The 21,223-nt window shown below is 33.7% G+C and overlaps 2 protein-coding genes across 3 annotated transcripts; both read right to left on the reverse strand.

Moving 5' to 3' along the window:
* Window positions 1-5,706: 5,706 nt before the first annotated feature.
* Window positions 5,707-12,471, reverse strand: LOC114396685 (protein transport protein SFT2-like). Its single transcript, XM_028358784.1, has 4 exons — window positions 12,069-12,471; window positions 7,660-7,927; window positions 7,376-7,480; window positions 5,707-6,114 (listed from the first exon to the last, which is right to left on the reverse strand). The coding sequence occupies exons 1-4, from the start codon at window positions 12,245-12,247 to the stop codon at window positions 6,004-6,006; spliced, it is 663 nt and encodes a 220-aa protein (XP_028214585.1). The 5' UTR covers window positions 12,248-12,471; the 3' UTR covers window positions 5,707-6,003.
* Window positions 12,472-15,757: 3,286 nt separating this feature from the next.
* On the reverse strand, window positions 15,758-20,148 carry LOC114395128 (peptidyl-prolyl cis-trans isomerase FKBP16-1, chloroplastic-like). 2 transcript variants are annotated; one of them, XM_028356837.1, is made up of 8 exons: window positions 19,985-20,130; window positions 19,118-19,297; window positions 18,973-19,007; window positions 18,509-18,593; window positions 18,250-18,310; window positions 17,246-17,291; window positions 16,245-16,315; window positions 15,758-16,139 (listed from the first exon to the last, which is right to left on the reverse strand). In XM_028356837.1, the coding sequence occupies exons 1-8, from the start codon at window positions 20,113-20,115 to the stop codon at window positions 16,032-16,034; spliced, it is 717 nt and encodes a 238-aa protein (XP_028212638.1). In that variant the 5' UTR covers window positions 20,116-20,130; the 3' UTR covers window positions 15,758-16,031. The 2 variants fall into 2 exon arrangements, with proteins under 2 accessions (XP_028212638.1, XP_028212637.1); XM_028356836.1 differs by having other exon boundaries at window positions 15,772-16,139; window positions 18,509-18,602; window positions 19,985-20,148.
* Window positions 20,149-21,223: the final 1,075 nt, after the last annotated feature.

Genomic DNA, 21,223 nt, shown 5'->3' on the forward strand with positions numbered 1-21,223 from the left:
GTGAGAGGAGGAAGGAACTGCACCAATTTATTTGCCCAATTGAGGGGCACATCCTTGTCAAATAGAACTAATCAAAATCTTCGTTCCTTTCTAATTATTTGCCCAATTGTATCTAAAAATCATAGAGATAAGACTAAATCATTGGAAATTGTACTGGACAAAAACATTGCTAGACTCATTTAAGCTTTGCCATTTATCTCTAATTGCATGGGACCTTGAGAGTTGAGATTAGAAAATTGTTTGAGAATGATTCAGAATGTTGCCGCCCTAAATCTAATAATGAACAAATGCTTATACCATGGTTTAATTTCACAAATTTTTCTCAAGTTTGGTTTTCTCCTTAACTTCATTTTCGTTTATTAAACATTTCAAAGTGCTCCACTGACTTCAGCTTTGTTTTCTCTCGATGAATGCCTTTCAACAATTTCATTATTAAAAAGATTATGCCGAATAGAAACAGCTCTTGGTCACACATAATCTTCATATTAAAATGTCAAATCGCAGTCTCATCCATTATTGTGTCCAAATATCTCCTTAAATTCGGGGTTTATGCTCCCTAGTTACTTTCCAAAGGCTATAAAATTATTAAAAAGAAAGGTAATGGATACAAATAGAGTTTATCTAAATCCTTCCTTTTCACCAGAACCGCACTTCGTTGAACTTGTCCAATCAACTCCACGAGTCAACATTGGCATACCAAGTATTTTTGCTTCTTTGCACTTTGGAAATTAAAAAAGTACATTGGTTAGGGGCTTGAGGAGGAGGATGTTGCTCTCTTTCCCTTTTATTTCCTCCATTCTAAAAGAAAAAAGTAAAAATCATTACCTTATTATAGTATCATTTATGTCAAACTCACAAAGTTAACTCCTTGAACTATTGACTGCAAATAGTTCTTCAAGCCCATTCTTTAATATTACTGCATTATGTAATCTACTACATTAATATAATGGATGATGTGATAAGAAAATCCCCTGATGCAAAAGCCATCCCTTATAACATGTATTAGCCAGGTCAAAAGTTTCATGAGAACATACTTTGGTCCTTTAAACCCGGGAAAGGTTATGTCTCTTTATAGTATTCAATTCAACCATGTCTATAAGAGGGGGGACCAAAAAGGATGGGAGGAGGGGGGGCCGGGTGGTCTCAGTTTCAAGCAAATTTCCACATGTTGTTTTGACAGGATCTGCATATGTTAGGTGCAAATCTGTGAGATTTCATTTGATGATTCCACTTTAACCACTGATGGTACCAGCCAACCAACATCCATCAGAGTCCAATAAGGACCAAGTGACAAAATCATCTTGTCTTTGATAGGAGCAAGATGGTCTACATGGTATTACAAGTTGATTAGCATTAACATCAGATAAGAGAATGTGATAGTTCCACTAGTTATATAATCTTTTACTTTCATCTCCAGCCTCTGGTTAAAAACTAGCTCTAACTGTTCTGTCAATCATTGCAAACTGCAAAGTATTCGTTTTCATTCCTCATTAACATTACTTTGTTAATATAGCAGACAAATTTATGAAACAATGTAACACTCCACATCAGTTTGCAGAGACAGAAGTTATAAGGTTGGATTTGCGATTGAAGGAAGGAGGAGGGAGAGGTTGTAGGTTCAAATCTCTCCTAATAACATTCTAACAAAAATAACAACTAACATTAGCCCGATAAAAAAAAAATCATTTTTGCATAGACATTGAATTGAAGAACATCGCCTACTATGTTTGCTTACCTCCATCTGGCTCTGGCAATTTGATAATTAGCCATGAAATTTATAGGGTGACACACCTCTATTCCTTGTTTGTTTTCACTCATCAGGTTTTGTTTGGCATTAATATGAAATGAGGCATTGCAGATTACGGTCCAAGACCATGTTAATATCAAATTTTTTCCAGAATATGAAATCTTTTGTTTGTTTTCACTCATTGCCTACTATGTTAATATGAAATTTTTTCTAGAATATACAAAAAAAATTACCAAAATATACAATCCAATCCATTATTTACCCCAAATCCAAATTCTCAACATGATTTTTTGTTTTTTTTTAAATTTTTTTAGAAATATATATAGATAAAGGAAAATTATAAAATTGGAGAAAATTATAGTATAATTTTTTAGTTATGATGTATGTATTTTTTAGCTAAATTTATGTGTTGTTGATAGTTTTGTTTTATTATGTACGTTAATTAAAAAATGAGAAAATTAGTTAATAGTATTAAAACAAATTAAAAAACACATTGAATAAATAATTGATACATCTTTTTTATATAATAAACATAAAATTAAAAAGTGCGGTAACTGAGATGATAGACGAGAATAACGAAACATAATAAAAAATACAATTGCAACGCAAACATGACGAAACTAATGATAATCTAAAAGATGTTGTGCATGAGACATGTCTTCTTTCATTTCGGTTACTGATTTGTTAAAAATAGCTAAAATTTTATTGGGCAGAGTCGTTTCCAATAGTTGGATTGTACTAACACCTTTAGCACGTTTTCGTCGTTTTTCAATTCTGTTATTTCATATTCGATTAAATTTTTTGAATACTTAGCATGACCTAGTTGTTGAAAGAACAATCGCCTGATCACCCGTAATTCATGAATTCCATACGGGGAAACCCCATAGGTACAACTTGCTTAATTAAATCCTTGAGTTTGTCCATGCTACATCCCGAAAGAATGTCAAATCTTATTGGATTTGTTCCAGTAAAGGAGTAACCCAAAAATCCATCTTGGCGTGGTATGTTTCACTTTCCGTTGTAATATAGAATTGCATCATGAGTAGGAGTGATAGTGGATTGAAACAGGTTGAGTATACCATCCGGTGTTCTATTGATGGTACATAATAATTCTATAGGGCTAACACATGAGTATTGCTCATTACACATTAATATTGTGTAAACATTATCATCATTTTTCAATTGTAGAGATTGAAAAAAATATTGCTGACCTGCATCTATGAATGATTGTCGCTAGTAGATTTCATCCACTAATTAATCGTTGGTTAGCTGAAAGGTTTTGTGCATTCTACTCTTAAGTGTCTCAAAAGAATAGTCATTAGGAACTCGCATTGGTGTTGGAGTGGAACTTTGAAAATAAACACCAGTTTAGTTGTGAGTGATTGATCCATTTAGAAAAATGAAGGTTAATCTCGAGTTAGCAATGGTCTAATTGCTTGTTTATTCCAAGAATGTCATAGTATTAAGATTGAATTTAGTTTGTGAAGGTATGTTGTGTGAAATTGTGCGGTTGTATTGAGGGTGTTTGGTATTATTTATAGTTGTATGATCATTTTGCCCCATTGATGTGTATTGGAATCTCATAAGGTTAGAATTGTGTTCCTGCTAAAGGCTTCTCTGGAATCCAATGTTGATTTTTCCCTGGTAACTAATGCAGCAGACATCCATTATAATTTTCAGAGTGAAAAAAGATATTCTGAGTTGTCCATTTCATGTCAGTTTTGCTAGTGAGGCATTTAATTTTTTAGAGACGTGTGCAAATTGCAGAGTGTTGTCAATCTGGATTGTGATTTTTTTCCAGGTAACTGATGCAGCAGACGTCCATTATAATTTTCAGAGTTAAAAAAAGAAATTCTGAGTTGTCCATTTCATGTCAGTTTTGTTGGTGAGACATTTAATTTTTTAGAGACATGTGCAAATTGCAGAGTATTGTCAATTTGAATTGTGATTTTTTCCTGATGACTGATGCAACAGACATCCATTATAATTTTTAGAGTGAAAAAAGAGATTCTGAGTTATCCATTTTATGTCAGTTTTGTTGGTGACACATTTAATTTTTTAAACAGTCTATTGTAAATTATTGTGAATTTCAACAGTCATGTTACCATGCCACCTACTGTAGTAGAAGTGGGTAAACTGAAAATTGTTAACTTAAATTTAAACGAACAATTTATTTCATTAAGTAAAGTGATCACTGAACATGAACATAAGACACTACATGAAAACCTGATAACAGAAATAACTAAGACATGAATCATCCCAAGATTACCAATCTCGTTTGAATATTGTTTCGTGGAATGGAGACATGTTACTTCCTTCGGGTCCGAAAGAGGAGTGAATATCACTATTATGGTTTTTGACCCAACAACTCTCGTATTCATCTAATAGGTCCTCAAGATTGGAGGTTGAGTCATGTTGGTTGCTTGGTGGGTTATTATTGTCGCAGATTATGGCAAATAACTCTACAAATGGTAGTGGTGGGTTGTTGTAAAAAATATTGAACATTTGTCGAACATCAACATCATCTCGCAAAATAAAAGATGTGTACATATAACGTTGTCCTGACTCAAATATGGGACACCGAAAGTGGAGATGTTGGATATGTTATTGTGGTTCAATGTTTAGTTTTTGGTGAATAAGTTCAGACAATTGTGTAAAGGTTATGACCTCATTGACCATGAAATTTTTTGTGTTGTTACTAACGAAGGTGATGCCCTCATTAGTGTTGTAGATTTGGTTGTTGTAGTAAACACAAACATATGCAGTCGGGTGACACATTGTGGTAGGGGTTGAGATGAATATTTGAAAATTTTACGAATGTCTTTAGCTATAGTGGTATTTATAGAATTTGCTTATAGTTGGGTGAGTCACTAGTTAACTATGTGTTTAGATGAACTGGTAAATGAACACTTAAGCATTGTTGCAAGGGTCCAGATCATACTTTTTTTTATTTTGTCCTCCTATTTTGAGGTGGTTATCCATGGAACTGGTGCACGATATATTTTTTTTTATTATTCTTTGCCGTTCAAACTATGAAAAAAATGTGTTACAGATATCATTAATGTGTTAGACATAATTTAAAAAAATGCAGAACATGGACACTTATACATAATTGCAAGGATTCAAATCATAGTTTTTTTTTATTATTTTATCCTCCTATTTTGGGGTAGTTGTCCATGAAACTGGTGCATGATATATATATATATATATATATATATATATATATATATATATATATATTGGATTCTTTGACATTCAAACTATAAAAAAATGTGTCACAGCTATCACTAATGGGTTGGACATAATTTTAAAAAAAAAATACAAAACATGAACACTTAAGCATAGTTGATCATTCAAAAAATAAGTGTCCCCACCGTCCCAAAAGTTCAAGTAAAACAAATTAATATTTTTTCACTATCAATGTATTTCATTTCACATCATTCATAAATTAATAAAACATTCTTCAACTATACAATTTTCACACTAATATTTTTAACTAATTTTATTTAACTTCAAAATTTTCTCCAATTTTATTATCATTTTCCTTTATCTATATATATTTCTAAAAAAAATTTAAAAAAAAAAACAAAAAATCATGTTGAGAATTCGGGTTTTGGGGACCCGAATTGTCAACACAAAATTGTAAATTTTTTTAGAAATCACAGCGTAAATTTGTATATTGGGGTAAATAATGGGAGAGGTTGTAAATTTTGATATATTTTTTTGTATATTCTGGAAAAAAATTCTCCAAGACCATGCATAACCATTGAAGTTAATAATATATATATATATATATATATATATATATATATATATATATATGCTATGGAGCTTGTAGTTCAATTGACAGCAGTCCAAGTCTTCAAGAATTGAGTGGGGTATGGATATCACAAGTTCAATGTTCTTCCATGCCAAAAGGTGCTGATCGAAAGAGGGGGCTCAATTCTCAACCAAAAAAATAAATTCTCGAACAAAAATATATTTCAAATTGCAACACAAAGGTAGCAACAATTAACTTCAATCAGACAGTGTTAATTTGCTTTTACAAACCCGAGGCAAAACAATTTTTTTCATTTAGATGTGGCAAGTGACAACAAATGTTGAACCCTAAGAAACTGTTACATGATGCTTCAACTCAGTAATATTCTTAGGTCACTTTGAAGCTTCAGCTGATAGATCTTAGGAGACAAATTTACAAGTCAACTACTATATGGACACAGGTCTGAACTCAACTCAACTATCAACAAAAAATTAGGTCACTGCCCAAAACATTTCATTATGGAAGAGGTAAAAGCAGAAGTCAGAAATTTCATTCCAGCAGATCCACCAGGAAAGTATGATATAGAATAGTAGCCAAGTGAGAGAACCTGCAACCAAAGTCAAAATTTCAATTTCAATACAAGACGGATAGTTTTATAAAGAAACATTACAGAAGAAAATATAAAAAAAAATATGCAAGACACATCTCCACACTCCCCAGCTGCTGGAAGCTTGGAACCATGTTAAACATACAATACACACACATCAAATAAAGTGCACTACCAAGAGTGCGGAAATAACAGTTCTTAAATTTATATTGGTTTTGCTACATTGAAGGAATTGTTCCTAATTGCTATAATAAATTCTCTGTAATCAATACATATCCTATTTGCTCATTATAAATAAAGGCTTTGGTGGTCATCCAAGACGCACATTTTCTATACAAATTCTATATGGTATCAGAGCAGATTATTGTTATTCTTGGGTGAGGTATCACAATAATCGTGTCTCACTGGGGACCCACTGTCCCTGGTGGGCCCTTCGCTCGTCGTTTCTTTTCAATAACCAGTTTAAGCTTTTCTGGCCACTAACCCATGGATCTTCCTTCCGTCGATCTACACTGCACCATTGACGGCGTCTTGAAGAACCACTGACACGTTCTCACACAAGTCTTTTTGCTCATGCAGGCCCATATTGTGGTGAACAATACTATGCTGAGCCTCTGCCCTTGTTTGGTAGCCTTCCCAACACCCTGTGCCTACCTGCGACCATCATTGCCTGTCTTTGATGACCCAAAACCCCACAACCGCGCTGCCGTCAGCCACCACACATGCCCCCAGGCAGGTGCATCTCACGCTTTCAATGCGTGCTCTTTTCACAGGTGAACAGTACCCATCATAACTGCAGGCCTCCGTTGACTGCTGCCTGCTGCCGAGCCATCATTTATTCAGCAAAACCACACAGCTAGAGCCACCTTTCCTTTCTAGTAGGTTTACCACATTTGTAACAAGCTTGGTCCAAATCACATATATGCTCCAGCTTGAGGGAGAGTGTTAGATCACATAATATTCTCTTATTTATTATTAGATAGCAATTAGGGATTTACTTCTTATTAATCTCATTATTAGATTGATCCTATGTAATCAATATTGATCCTATTTGCTCATAATAAATAAAGGCTTTGTGTGATCATCCCAGACACACCCAGTTTCTATACAAATTCTGTATAAACAATGCTCAAAAGTAAAAAAAAAAAAAAAAAAAAACTTGAGCATGCCTTAAATCAACAGCAAATGAAAACAATAACTCATGGGAGTTGGAGAACGGCAAGCTACAAAGAAGCATTTTGAGGATATGTGAAACTGATACCTGCACTACAGAGAATACCACAGAGAGAATGTAGCTGTGAAGCACCATTGATACATATATGGTACCAATCATACTGCCTAAAAAAGCCAATGTGAAAGGGAGCCTCTGAAAAATAATTACAAAGAGAGACAGTTAGGAAGAAGCAGCAAACATGTGCAATTAAATCAAAAAGACTATTTTCTCCCCAAAAAGCCCAAACAAACTCAATTTGAAGCAACATATAGTGACTGGACAAGCTTTTTATTACCATGCAAGCAATAGGAAATGAAATTCTAGCAAGTTACCTCCATTGACAACATGTGAGCAAGCTGATTCTTTGGACCCTTGAGAGCAAAGAATGATCCAATAATAAATCCACACCCAAGTGTAAAGCAAAGAGCAAACTTTTGGGGCATAACCACCATGATGGGCAGAAATAATGTAAATGCTATGAAAACAAAGAAGACTCCACTAGCAAGAAACAAACCAAAATACACAAGCGCTTTGCCAGAAGGCACATTGCTAGTGGCAGACTGGAAATTGCCAGGTAGATCTCTCACACCTTTAGAAACCCTAAACAATAAGAAACAAACTGTGTAACCACTTGAGGACATAAGTTCAGGCAAAATTATCAGTATTTGTTATTTTGTTATAAAAGGCTTTCTGGACAGCATGTTCTTTCATCATGATGTAGAAAATCCATTTAAAAAAAGAGGAAAATTGAAACGCACACTGTCTGTTTTTCCTGCAGCATTTTATACCATCAAGAAAAGAAACTGAAGATAAATAAAAAATATAAATAATAACAAGTCCTCTAGATAGGAGTGGAAATAAAGTCACTCATCTAAGACCTATACTCTAAACCACATCAAGCCTAAGCCAATTAGGCTTACTTACCAAACAAGTCTTGTTGGCTAAGGCTTTTTTAAAAGTCTATTTAGTTAAAAGCATTTCAGACCCAACAGGATGACATATAATAATTTGAATCTTATTATTCATGATTTGAATCCTATGATTCGGCTACCCATTGATTTGTATCATAAAATGAATCTCAAATGACTTTGAATCTTATGATTCATGAATGAATTGGTACAATTTCATATCATTGATACGAATCACATGATTCAACACTTCATTATTTTTTAATTTTTTTACTTTTCTTTCACCAATTAATTCTCATGAAAGAAATTGAAAAGTCATATGAGCTTAAATTGTGAAATGAAAAGGAATTGAAGGAGCACTTCTGACCTTATCCAATTTGATTATTCCACTACTACACTAATAATTTTGTTTTATGAGATTTATGGTTAATTTGTTGTATCCATTTCTAGTTTAAAATTATTACATTGAAGACTAATACAATATATAACATTTGTGATATATTTGAAGTTATTTTTCTTGTTTTTGAATCTTATGATTCAATACAAATGATTCACAATTCAAAAATTAGCTAAGCTATTCAAGATTTGAATCTCACTTTGATAAACTGGGGCTGGCATCCTTAAATAAATAATGTGTTATTAACTTTTTACTGTAATATTGAGATTATATACTTATTGATATATGGGGCTAAAGTCAGCTGACCTACATATAAATTTAGGTCCATTAACCTATTTAAAACTTACAAGTATGTTTTTTACCCATAAAAGAGTCTTACAACAAAGTACGTTTTTATGCAAGTTTTTAGGCTAAGTTAAGCTTCCAATTCCAAGTTCTAAAAAGGCTAGAAGGCTTAGGCCCTACAAAGCCCCACCTCAAGTAATATGAGATGCCCAGTGGAGTAAGTCCCACATCAAGTAATATGAGATGCCCGGTGGAGTACTTAAGTGGCTTGGTTCTCCCCCCTCAACAGCTAACTTTTATGGGAGGGTACCCTAAGTGCTTGAGTGCTTGTCAATTGATATACGCCAGCTCCTCTCAAGGGAAGTGCTATTATAGAGACTTGGATATTATGGGCGCCTAAGTCCAACATTGAGTAGTATGGGATGCTTGGGGAAGTACTTAAGTGGCTTGGTTCTAGCTTTTAAGGAAACAAGTGCTTGAGTGATTATCAAAAACTTTTTTATGAACAATGACACACTACCAAAACTAATAAAAAATGTTTTTAATACAATAGATATTAAATGGTTTAACTTTGAATTTTGCAAAACCAAGCTTGGTTGGTCTTCCTTCATTTGTCTTCCCTCCATTCATCTTCTGCCTCTCTCTCTCTCTCTCTCTCTCTAAACTCCTCACTTTCTCATGTTAAACCAACTTCACCAAAACCCCCTCAAACAATGATGAAGGACAAAGGCAGCAAAGATGAAATATAATGGTGATGGCAAATGAACTTTGACAGCTCTACAAGAATGAGCAAGCAGCTGCTAACTAAACTGATCTAGGAGCAAGTACAGTGGAACTACAACTACACTAAGACTATGTTCTGCTTTTCACCAAAAAAAGAACTTAAACTTGACTCATCCGGTTTGTACACTCCAATCAGTTTACCAATTTTTGACAAAACTGTCTGTCCCACCAATTCGTACTGAGTTGCCAGCATCTCTGATATAATGTGTGAATTACCTAGCCAGTCCACTGTTCAGACTAGAAAGTCTGATCTGAGTTTCATAATTATGTAACAAAATGAGTGGTGATGTCTACAAATAAGTTATCTCTAGTGAAATGGATATGTATCTCAATGTGTTTGGTCATCTCATAAAATACTAGATTTGAGGCAATACGTAGTGCAATTTGATTATCACAAATGAGTGTCATCTAGCTGACCTCACCAAATCTAATTCCAAGAACTAATTGGTTGAGCCAAATGAATTCACAAGCAGCTGATGTTATGACTTGGTATCTACTCCAACACTTGGCATTGTGATAGCATTATGTTTTTGACTTTTCAAAGATATCAAATTATCTCCAATGAATACACAATATCCAACAATGTAATCCTAAATTCCTAATCACCAAGGGGGCAAACCCAATCAGCATTTGAGTATCCAACGATCTGAGTATGACCATTATCCTCATAGATAGTAAACTTTCTTGGAACTCATTTAATGTACTTCAAGGTACAAACTAATGCATTCTAAGGAGACACTAGATGTCATTGCTGTAAAGAACCTCGACAAGCTTCCAATGACTCACAAGTGAGATGAGCGCAAAAAATATGCTCAATGGATGCATTAATGGTGGAATTGATAATGCTACATATACAGGTATCAATTTTAGTCCATGTAGAGTGCTTGCTAATAGCCATAGAGCCAGCGTTGGTTAACAAGCCAAGGTTTGACATGCAAAGCCTATGTGTTGTAGTTGCTCCCATCCAACTTGTCAATGGAGAGTACAATGACATAGTTTGAGAATAGGGGGCTTAGTCTCGGAATGTCTTTGGAAGCAGCTGATGTCGCAGATCCAGCCAAGGGTCACAATGGGTGGTGGGGAAGACAATGCAACAAAAAACCAAAAAGCACCTTTCAAAGGGGCACATCCAACTGATCCAAGTAGAGGTCAAATGGAAGAGAGGACCAGAGGTCCAAATAGAGGTGAATACATGTAGAGGAGAGATACTGTGATATGTCACCAACTTGTGGTGGTGCATAACATTTCCACTGGAGGTGGGGTCCAGTGGGAAAACAACCTGTGGTTGAAATAAATATGTTGGGGGTGGCTGGCTATGCATTGGCGGGGGGAGGGGGGGATCAAATGACATTAAGACAATAGTGGAGCAGTGGTAGCAGCTGAAAACAGGGTATGAACAAGCCAGCACTGGGGGAGGGGGGAAGAAACTGGAAATGAGACAGTTTTTCTGAAAAAAAGAATCACCAATGGGCAGCCAGTTGATCCAGCAGGTATACATGGATTAGGGCTGCATCTTAGCAAGCTCTTAATTCCATGTTAATGAAAAAGAAATTTGAGAAACATTTGATAAAATGTGTGTCAAAGCTATACAAATACAGCAAAGCTAAATTATATTAGACTAAAAAAATAACTAAACAAATTACAATTACCTTAATTATCATAATTACATGATCTTTTTAGCCTACACAATGTATCTAGACACTATTTACATGTTTTCCAACAGTTTTCCCCGTCCCAAAGTGCCTATACTAGATAATCATAAATTACAATCATAGCTCTAAGCATCTAACTTATATACTAAGCCTCTCACAGTCTCACTAATATAACTGTAAGTAACAAAGTTTTTCTCTTAAAGCATAGCTTGACAGCAAAAAACAAATGGCAATACATCCATTATCAGTGTATGACAGCTAACTATTGAGTAGAAGTTTGGGTTCAGCCTCAACGAAAAAATAAAAAATGGATCATTATAGCTCACCAATTGTTTTTGCAAAATAATAACAATGGTCGGTGGTAAGGTCTAGCTTGCTCAAGCCATGACTGTACCAATACATCAACACATTCATGATTTGTCATGTATGTACACATAACATCAACTATTGAGTTAACTCAATTTAGCGTCATTATTTATTTCCCTTAAAAGTATTTCCAGAGAAGTTTATCTAAACAGCCCCAATATATGACCAATATTTCCCACCCGAAGCTTCTCAGGCACGGATCTGGGGTTTCACTCGACAGAACCAAACGAACATTATGTCATTTTCTCTAAATAACAAATAATAGCAACTAAAAAATCATGAAAAATAGAACGATATAAGTTCTTGACATCTTTCTCCTATGAAGCAAATGGCAGGTGGAGATTGCTTACACGCTGAAAGTGCCGGAAACGGTGTCGTTGGCAGACCTAACGGCGGATTCGATATCGAAGGGGAAAGCGGAGGAGTCCTCAGAGGATTGGGCGGATGCGTAGGAGTTCCAATCGGCCAGCAACGACGACGCCGGCTTCGCCTCCTCCTCGCTGCTCTGCCCCGAGAACCAACCCTGCATTTTTCTCGCCGATTCCCACAAATGCAATTGCGATCTTTGCTTGAAGAAAGTCACAAACCTTCGAGAAGGGGAAATGGAACGAGGGTTTGTGATTCGCTCTCCCTGGATTAGATTTAACTGTTGCGTGCTGAGTCTTACTGTTACCTGTTAAGCAATGGATTCCATAGTTGAGTGCTGCTCGTGCAATGTATATGATGAAATCACTAGTGGATTGCTTCGACAATTTTCCACTATTCTTTATTTATTTAACTCTTTTTTTTTAAATTTTAATTACCAATTATTACATTGAATTATTCCTTAAAATTATGAAAATTACTCCTAAATAGACGGGTCTGACCCGTCTCAAGAAATATAAGATTTGAATTTATTTTTTTAGCTCATATTAAATATAAATTTTTAATCCAATCCAATTTCCAATCTAGTCTAATGCAGAATAAGTCCACAAAATCTGGTTAAAAACCCAGGAAAAAAAATGGATTTTTAGAAGGCTTGGGCTTCATTTTCTAAGTTCAAATTAAAAATGAATAAAAAAAAATAAAGTGAGTAAAATAAAATAAGAAAAAAAACTTAAAAAATGCAAGCTCTTAAATCTAAGCTAAATGAGTGGGGTTAATTTGAATTCTCTTAGCTGGACAATAGAATTGCCCAGAAAGTGAGTGCATGAGCTAGACCAGCTTGGACAATCTACTAGCAGAAGGGGATTTCTTGATGGCAGAGCAGAGATCTGTTTTCCAACAAGAATTTTGGGCATTCACTAGGCAGAAAGAAAGTTCTTTGTTCCAAAAATGGCACCCTAAATGGATCAACTAAGGGACTACAATTCTAAATATTTTCATATCTGCATAAAATCCAGGCAGAGGAGGAATCAGATTCTCGAATTATAAGTCTCAAAATGGTATCGCCCCATTGCTCTGATTGGAGTATCCTCAAGATGGGTTACACATTGCAGAAGGGGTAGACTACTCCTTCTTACAATATGTAGACGACTCCATTGCTTTGGGGGAAGCCACTTTTGAAAACCTTTGGGCCCTCAATGCTTTTTTTTCGTGGATTTGAATTATGCTCCTTTTTTGTGATTAACACTGATCAGAATTTCTCTATGGCAACTGGTGACTTTCTACATTACAAAGTGGCATCTCCATCTTTCAAATTTATGGGACTCCTGGTTGGTATTAATCCTAGGCTAAGCTCTCGATTGGTGGAAGACTGGTACTTATTAACTCTGTTTTATCTAGTCTCCATCTTTTCTTCCTTTCTTTTTACAAATCCCCCTCAAAGGTTCTCAGGATCCTCAGTTGAATACAAAGGAACTACCTTTGGAATGGGATTTCTGAAAGCCAGAAGATTAATTGGCTCAATTGGCACAAGGTATGCACCCCAAAGTCTCAATGGGGCCTTGGTATCAAGAGGCCTTGAAATATTCAATGTAAGCCTTTTTTCCAAAATGGAAGTGGAGATTTCTAAATTAACAATATTGTATCTGGTCAAAATCCTCTCATTGGTGGCGCGATCTTCATAACTTACACGATTTTTCTCCCAGCAGACCAGGATGGTTTGAAACCTACATCCAAAGGAAGGTCAGTAATGGGTCTTCATATTTCTTTTTGGTCCTATAAGTGGAGTGGTGGCTCGACGATCAGAGATGAGTTTCCCAGATTGTTCCAAGTGGCTACCAATAAGGAAGCATTAGTTTCAGGCATGGCCCTAGTGGTTGATAATTCTATTAAGTTGTAATGGAGGTGGTGTAGATAGCTATTTGCTTGGGAGGAGGAGCAATTAACCATTCTACTGACTCAACTCAATGGAGTCAATCTTGTCCATGACAGAAACGATTGCTGGATTTGGAAGCTGGAAGTGGAGAAAGGTTTTTCGGTGGCCTCATGATGTGAATCCCCCTTTCCTTGCTTTAATTTGGGTCAATTCTAGGATGGAATTCGCACATCAATTGAGTCAGAAATGTATTGTTAACTTTTATTCGTTTCTCAGCGGATAAAACTTGGATTGGAAAGATTCCAAAACGAACCACTACCCATACTTGTGGGAGAGTGATGCTCCCTCTAAGGTATTGGTCTTTTCATGGAGATTGCTTATGGACAGACTCCTAACCTATGATCAGTTGCACAAAGGGAACGTCTATATTCAGAATCTAGAGGTGTCTTGCTATTTTTATATTGCACAACAGGAAACAACCAGCCACCTTGTCTTTTCATGTCCAGAAGCTTTGTTTATCTGGTATGGTGTGTTTAAATGGATGGGAATTGATATGGTCATCCCACAAACATAGCTGCAACTTTTCGATCAGTTCAGTTAGCTTCTTTGTTAGAGGAAGGAGAAATCGTAGATGGAAACATTTACTTTGGCATGTAACATATATGTTTGGTGCATGTGGAATGCTAGGAACAATATTATTTTTCTTGACCAGCAGTTTGATGGATCACAGATTATTCTGGCAAAGATAAAAACTATCTCTTGGCAATGGTTTCTATACAAAAGGAGGAACAAGTCTCTTATTTTCTTCTCCACTTGGTATAAAAATCCTCTGTTGTATGTGTCTCAATTCATAGCAAATGCAAAGGGCTCTTTTAGTATATTTTATATCACTCCTCATCTATTATAAGAGGCATTTTTTTTGTAATTAGGCAGTGGTACTTCTTGTACTTTTCTGCTCTCATTAAGTATAATATTACACCTTTGCCTTAAAAAAAAAAAAAAAACCTGTAGACTCCCGTCCCAAAATACCAACCAAAGAGAAAAATTGTATTATTCCTAGATTGTAACTATTATTTTTTTTAACAAGTTGCATTAATTAGCTAATCAATTAGTCTATTTTAGTTTATTAAAAGTAAGTTTAGAATATGTTGGTACCTCAACAACTATGGATAAAAGAGAAAAATAAATTGCGTTTAGCTTATATAGTGACTATAGTTAGGTTTAAAACATTGACTATAGTTTGGTGTATTATTTCTAAATCGAGGTAGACTTAATCAATATAGTTAATGACCTTTGGACTAAAGTTACAAAAATAGGTGCATCAAACTAAATTGTTAAGATATAATATTTTAATTTTTTAACCAAATTTAAGCATAGTTTAATCTGGATTTTTACCAAACTTGAATTAATAGATTTCATTTTTAGAAGTTCAAATTTGGCCATACCATAAATTTTGTTTTACAAAACTTTCAAATTCTCTCTTTTTTTTTAAACTCAATTTTAACAAATTGGGTCTATTAAATTGTCTTCTACTCAAAACTCACCAATCAAAACATCCAATTTCATCCAAAATATATTCTCGAGGTTTTCCCTCTTCAAACTCTATTTTGCATCTTATAAATTCTTCAAAACTTTCAAATTTCCTCTAAACTTCTCACGTTTAAAATTTTAAAATTACTTCATTTCTCAAATTCACCCTAAACTTTTAAATATTTAGATATAAAGGAAAATCGATTAACTAAATTTGCCTAATTTTAAAACTAGACTTAATTAATTAAAAAAACTCGAGGGACAAAATCATTTGCAATTTAAACTAAAGGGATGAAAATACAACTAAATGAAAAATAAAAGATAAGTATTCTCTACATTTATAAATTTTCTTTTACAAAACTTTCAAATTCTCCTTTTTTGTTTTTACTCACTTTTTACACCCCTCAGACCCCTGTCAAATACACTCGCGTCTTGCATCCTTCCTTTCTAGTTCTTAATGAAACATTCATTTTTCTGCCGCTAAGGAAGCTTAGCAGAAAACAATGAAATGGAGGGTAACACAATAGATAAAAAATAACAATAATTAGTTAAATGCTGCAGGTGGTGGTGGAGGCCTCAAAATTTTCAAGAGTTGAACTTCGAAAACCAAAGGCTCTTGTGCATGAGAAAAAAGGCTGCGACGAGGGCCAAACTGCAATAAAACAAAAATACAGTTTACAATCTACTATAATCAAATATCATTATTGGCAATTTACATTAGCAGTTAAGGGCATATATATATATATATATATCTAACCTCTTCAGGTATTGGTTGCAAGTTCTCATTTACATATCCCACTGAAGGTGGTATCAGTGCTCTTCTCTTTCCTAAAAGTAGAAGAAAAAGTAAATGCCAAAAAAGAATAATCACAATGATAAGATTATTGATGTTACTAACATGTTATTGTTATTCTTACACAAAATAGTGCTGTGCTCTCTTAACTGATCAAGAGCGTCATTAATTTTTTTTTATGTAATGTCCATTATTATGTTTAAATATCGCTTGACATTTAAAGCATATAAAAATAAGCATGTTAAAAGTATTGAATTTAGAGAAGAAAAAAAATACAAAAATAGAATGATGGAAATAGATTTACATATTAAATAATTATAAATTATTATTATTATTATTATTATTATTATTATTATCAAATATATCACTCTTAAGAATATATATAATTTTTATAAAAAAAAAAAGAATATATAGAATTTTTCTAGAGTTAAATGAAAAAAAAATACTGACTATTAATGTTCTCATTGCCAACTTACCTAGATAATTAGGTTATGTAAATTTAATATACAACCTTTCTATAAATTGAGCTATTGGGTTCCACGAATTTATTGATTCAGGAACTAACACCCTCTAAGGAATTGCAAAAATTAAATCTCATATGCATTAGAATATTATTAGTAAAAAATAAGAGTAATTGCTAAAACATAAAAGATGAAGACTAAGCTAAGTGATGAACTTGATAGTTGAGAGTATAAGGCTAAAGTTAGAATGAGAAATGACATTAAGAGTATTCAATGAATGTGAAGTAATAGTTGTAAGATTGAAGGAGGAAGATGTCACATAAGCAAAAATGTCATGACACAACAATGCCAACTAAATCACTGAAATGGCAGCGTAGTAATCTGTGTTTCAAAGATTATATATTATAAATAGATAGATTCTATGCCAAAGTTTGGACTAAAATGTATGTAACAAATTTGTGATGCAATACTAGTCAGGAAAATAATGATTATATAGGAACATACCACCAACTTTCATGCCAGTCAAGACCTCCTTTAAGCCCACTATCATCTGTATAAATATGCAATTAGCATAATGAGACCTCGTAATTTTTAATTGTTCACGAGAAAAACAATAAACAAGTAGTTGAAAGTCAGATGGATGAATGGATCAATATATTATAATAGGTTGAACTTGTTAAAGTCTAAATGCAGAAAATTAACGAGGCAGAATAAAAAGGGATAACTATAGAATATCAGAAGTTAGAGCCGAATTTTGTGGTTAATGGAATCCTCAACTTTGAAGAATGTTAGGGGGAAAAAAATCAGAAAAAATCAACAATGATTCGAGTTAGATAGCACTTAACATATTTCTTTTTCTTTTGTTTCACAAGCATTAACATACTTCTTTTTCTTTTTCTTTACCAGTAGCATCAGCATGCTTGTTTCACAAGCATCCATCGACATATTTCTTTTTGTTTTTCAACTTTGAAGAATGTTAGGAAAAAATCAGTAATGATTAGACTTAGACTGCAACAAAACGCTTCCCCACTTAACTAAATTGTCTTGTGCCTCTTTACATATTTCTTTTCTTTTGTTTCACCAGTATCACCATACTTTGAAATCCAACAATTAAAATTACAACTCTGAAGTTATTGAGCAAAGTAGAAAGAATATGGCAAGGTCTCAGAAAGATCTTTATCTATGATTACACACATTAAGAACCACATTGACATACATAGTTAACGTAAGGCCAGTGGTCTACAATTACAGATGCAGATACTTGCTAAATGCTACATTACCACTGAATATAATTTAAAGAAGAAAAAAAAAGGGATTTCATGAAATCTTTCTTCTAACCCTCTTTTATCATTTTTTTTTCATTTGTTACTTTTCCATTGAGTTAAGGAACTCTGACTACTACATCTATGTTCAATAAAAAAAAATGACAATGCAACCTTATCTAATATTCAAAAGTAAACATATTTAAGAGTTCACAGGACCCTACAAGTCGAATGAAAGAAACTGACCTGATTCTCATCCAAAGGAAGTATAACAGGATTACTTTCTCCGTTGAATTGGTCCACTGTGCTATCATCAATTAGAGTTTGAAACCATGCAACAGTAGGACAGGTTTAGGTCAGATAAACCGGCTTAAGGACAATTAAGGGGGAAAAATGACACAAGGAAGTCAAATGAGTGTATGTCTTACAATCCCATGATCATTTGGTTGGGTCGTGACAATCAGTGAAATATCATGTAAATGAAAAATTCACAGCATGCAATTACCTGAAAACAAAGTATCCATTTGCACGTCTGCATACACAATTGAATGTAACCAAATCTCCATCGTGTGCTTCTGGTCCTTCCCCTTCTACAATATCTAATTTGAAAACTTGATATGAATACCTTATTTATGGCCAAAGACTTGTGATAGCTTGATTTCTTTCAATCACAAGGGATAGTAAAATGCATGAAGTTTCATTGTTTTTGACAAGAAACAAGTATTTTCACTCCTATTTTGAAGAAGCCTGGAAGAATCAGGTGCTGCTTAATCATACTGTCATACAATGAATGGGATGTGACATACACACATAAATAAAGAGAAAATAAGGATATCAGCCTTTGCATCAAACAGAAATGAGATTCATCAGTGAGAAACCTCAAAGTGTTCTTGCATCAACAATTTCTCCGATACATGCATACTTGATTTTACTCAAGGAGTATAACATGAATGTTATAGAATTGTTTACCTTGAACTCTCACTCCACTAGGTAGCTTCAAAGTCCTACATGCTTCACATAAAAAATAGTAAATCACAAATCACAATACACTAACACTTTCCATTTCAGAAAAATAAGACTACGTAATAAAAATATGGAGAAAAGACAGACAAACCGTATGACTTCAGGTTCCTTCATGTCTGGCATAATTGGTGCAGCCAAAGCAGGAGAAGCATAACATAACATGTGATTAATTCCCATAAACTGAAGAACCATCCTTCTTGAAAATTTGTCCACTGTTAATATGGAGACTCTGTTAGACTCAGCATAGTTGAGATTTGCATCCTCCATGCACCTGGATTTATCCAAGGTTTAAAGCACATGGTCAAGAGAAGTGTTTCTCAAGAAACATGATAACTTTATGCATTAAAAGAATCCATTTTGAATTGAAATATAACTTCTTAGTGTTCAGAAAAATGTAGCATATAATAAATCAACAGAAATTCTGAATTCCCTGAACCCACATGGAAATCCCCTAATGCGTAGAGGCTAGTTGAGTAACTATAACTGAGTGAAACTACTTACAATTCGGGGCTGGGCATCAGTTGCCCGCCCCAACATGTCATTGGCGCCCTGCCTGGTAGTATTGGGTTGCCTCCCCCATTCTACCACTTTTTTACATACCAAAACCATAGCTTTCTTTTACATTAGTTAATGCTACCGATATTGGCTAAATTTTTCAAAGAGAATATAGCTAAATCTTCCCAGCAGTATAAAGCAAGGTAAAATTAATTAATGTACTAAAAAAAATCAGGGAAAAGCATAATGGATCGAGAATACAGGTTGGTATTCATACAACGAACAATTAACTGATCGCATTACCAAGGGATTATGATAATTTCACTGATCGCATTTGTGGAAAATAAATATGAACAAGAGAACAATACATGAATATAATGAGCATTTCAAGGGTGCAGAGAAGGATAACACAATTGGACATAGTTGTTAAGAAAAATGAAATTATTAGGGGGAAAATTTATACCCTGGAGATGCAGATACAGAAACAGCACATGGAGGTGGAAGCAAGAGAAAGGGTAGAGCTCCCATACTCAATTTGGAATGTGAGAATTCAAGCACTGAATTACTAGCCAAGCTCAAAACCGAACAAAGCATTATCTCTATCTATCACTCTATCCAGAAGTAAGATACTTGTTGATGAGTATGGACCCACGTGGCCCACCATTAGTTGTTGTTTTCTTAATACTTAAATGATATAAGAGAGAAATTTTGATTTTGAAAAATAAAAGTTGACAATTATTTTGTTCTTACCTCTTTTTTCTTGGTCAAATTTAATTTCTTTTTCCAATTAAACAAGTAGAGGGTTTTTTCTTACTTAATTATACTTTTTATGTGTTAAATTTACATTGTGTAAGATTTTGATTCTTTAAATTTTTGTTTGGGTCATTTTTACTTTTTATTTTAGACTTAATTATCAATTTGTTGCTTCAATTATTTTAAAGTTTTCAATTAGGTTATGATATTTTAAAACCCTTCAATCAAGTTCCCTAAATTTCAAAAACTACCTTAATCAAAGTATTTTTTGTCCAATTGAATGTAGTCAAGATTTTAAATAGCGACAACTTTTGTCTATGAATAATGATGGTCATTATATTTATTATTAGCAAAAATATGTATCTGCATTTCTTTGTGCTATTAAGTTTCTATTATATTAAATTTGATATATCATAAATTTATGTTGTTGACTTGTATATTAATTTAATATTTTTTTCTGCATACATGTCTATTTATATGCATTTAAATTAAATTCTTACATATGTCTTTAGATTATCCACTTAAGAAATTAGTTAATTAATTTTAAAATTGAAAAAAACATAATTTTTAATTTTTAAAATTTAAATAAAAAGCAGTTTTAACTAACAAATTGTTCCTTCTAAAAAAATAACAAATTGTTAGTTTTTAAGATTGAAACTGCAATCTCATTAATCAATCATTATATGTTTAATTATTATTTATTTTGTTCTCAATATTGAGTCCAGTAACTACACCAGTCATGGCATTTTTCTGCAGTATATCTATGTCCAAGTGAGAACATATAAAGGCATTAATAAATTCAAGTAAAATAAATCTTATACTTTGCTTGAATCATGGGGATGTAAGTCAGCTCTAGTTCCAAAATCAGTATTTAAAAATAATAATAACATAATGAAGAAAATTGTAAGTGAGCTCTAGTTGCATACCTAGGATGTAGAGAAGCAATCTT

This window comes from Glycine soja, chromosome 18 (assembly GCF_004193775.1).
Source record: "Glycine soja cultivar W05 chromosome 18, ASM419377v2, whole genome shotgun sequence".
Taxonomy (NCBI): domain Eukaryota; kingdom Viridiplantae; phylum Streptophyta; class Magnoliopsida; order Fabales; family Fabaceae; genus Glycine; species Glycine soja.

Excerpts from the sequence above, each read along its gene's own strand:
- LOC114396685 (XM_028358784.1), bottom strand. The coding sequence starts at position 12,247 with ATGCAGGGTTGGTTCTCGGGGCAGAGCAGCGAGGAGGAGGCGAAGCCG. Across the intron at positions 7,481-7,659 it reads CTCACATGTTGTCAATGGAG|AGGCTCCCTTTCACATTGGC; the intron begins GTAACTTGCTAG and ends ATTATTTTTCAG. Across the intron at positions 6,115-7,375 it reads TGGTATTCTCTGTAGTGCAG|GTTCTCTCACTTGGCTACTA; the intron begins GTATCAGTTTCA and ends CTTTGGTTGCAG.
- LOC114395128 (XM_028356836.1), bottom strand. The coding sequence starts at position 20,115 with ATGCTTTGTTCGGTTTTGAGCTTGGCTAGTAATTCAGTGCTTGAATTC. Across the intron at positions 19,008-19,117 it reads AAGGAACCTGAAGTCATACG|GACTTTGAAGCTACCTAGTG; the intron begins GTTTGTCTGTCT and ends TGAAGCATGTAG. Across the intron at positions 17,292-18,249 it reads TTCCTTTGGATGAGAATCAG|ATGATAGTGGGCTTAAAGGA; the intron begins GTCAGTTTCTTT and ends ATATTTATACAG.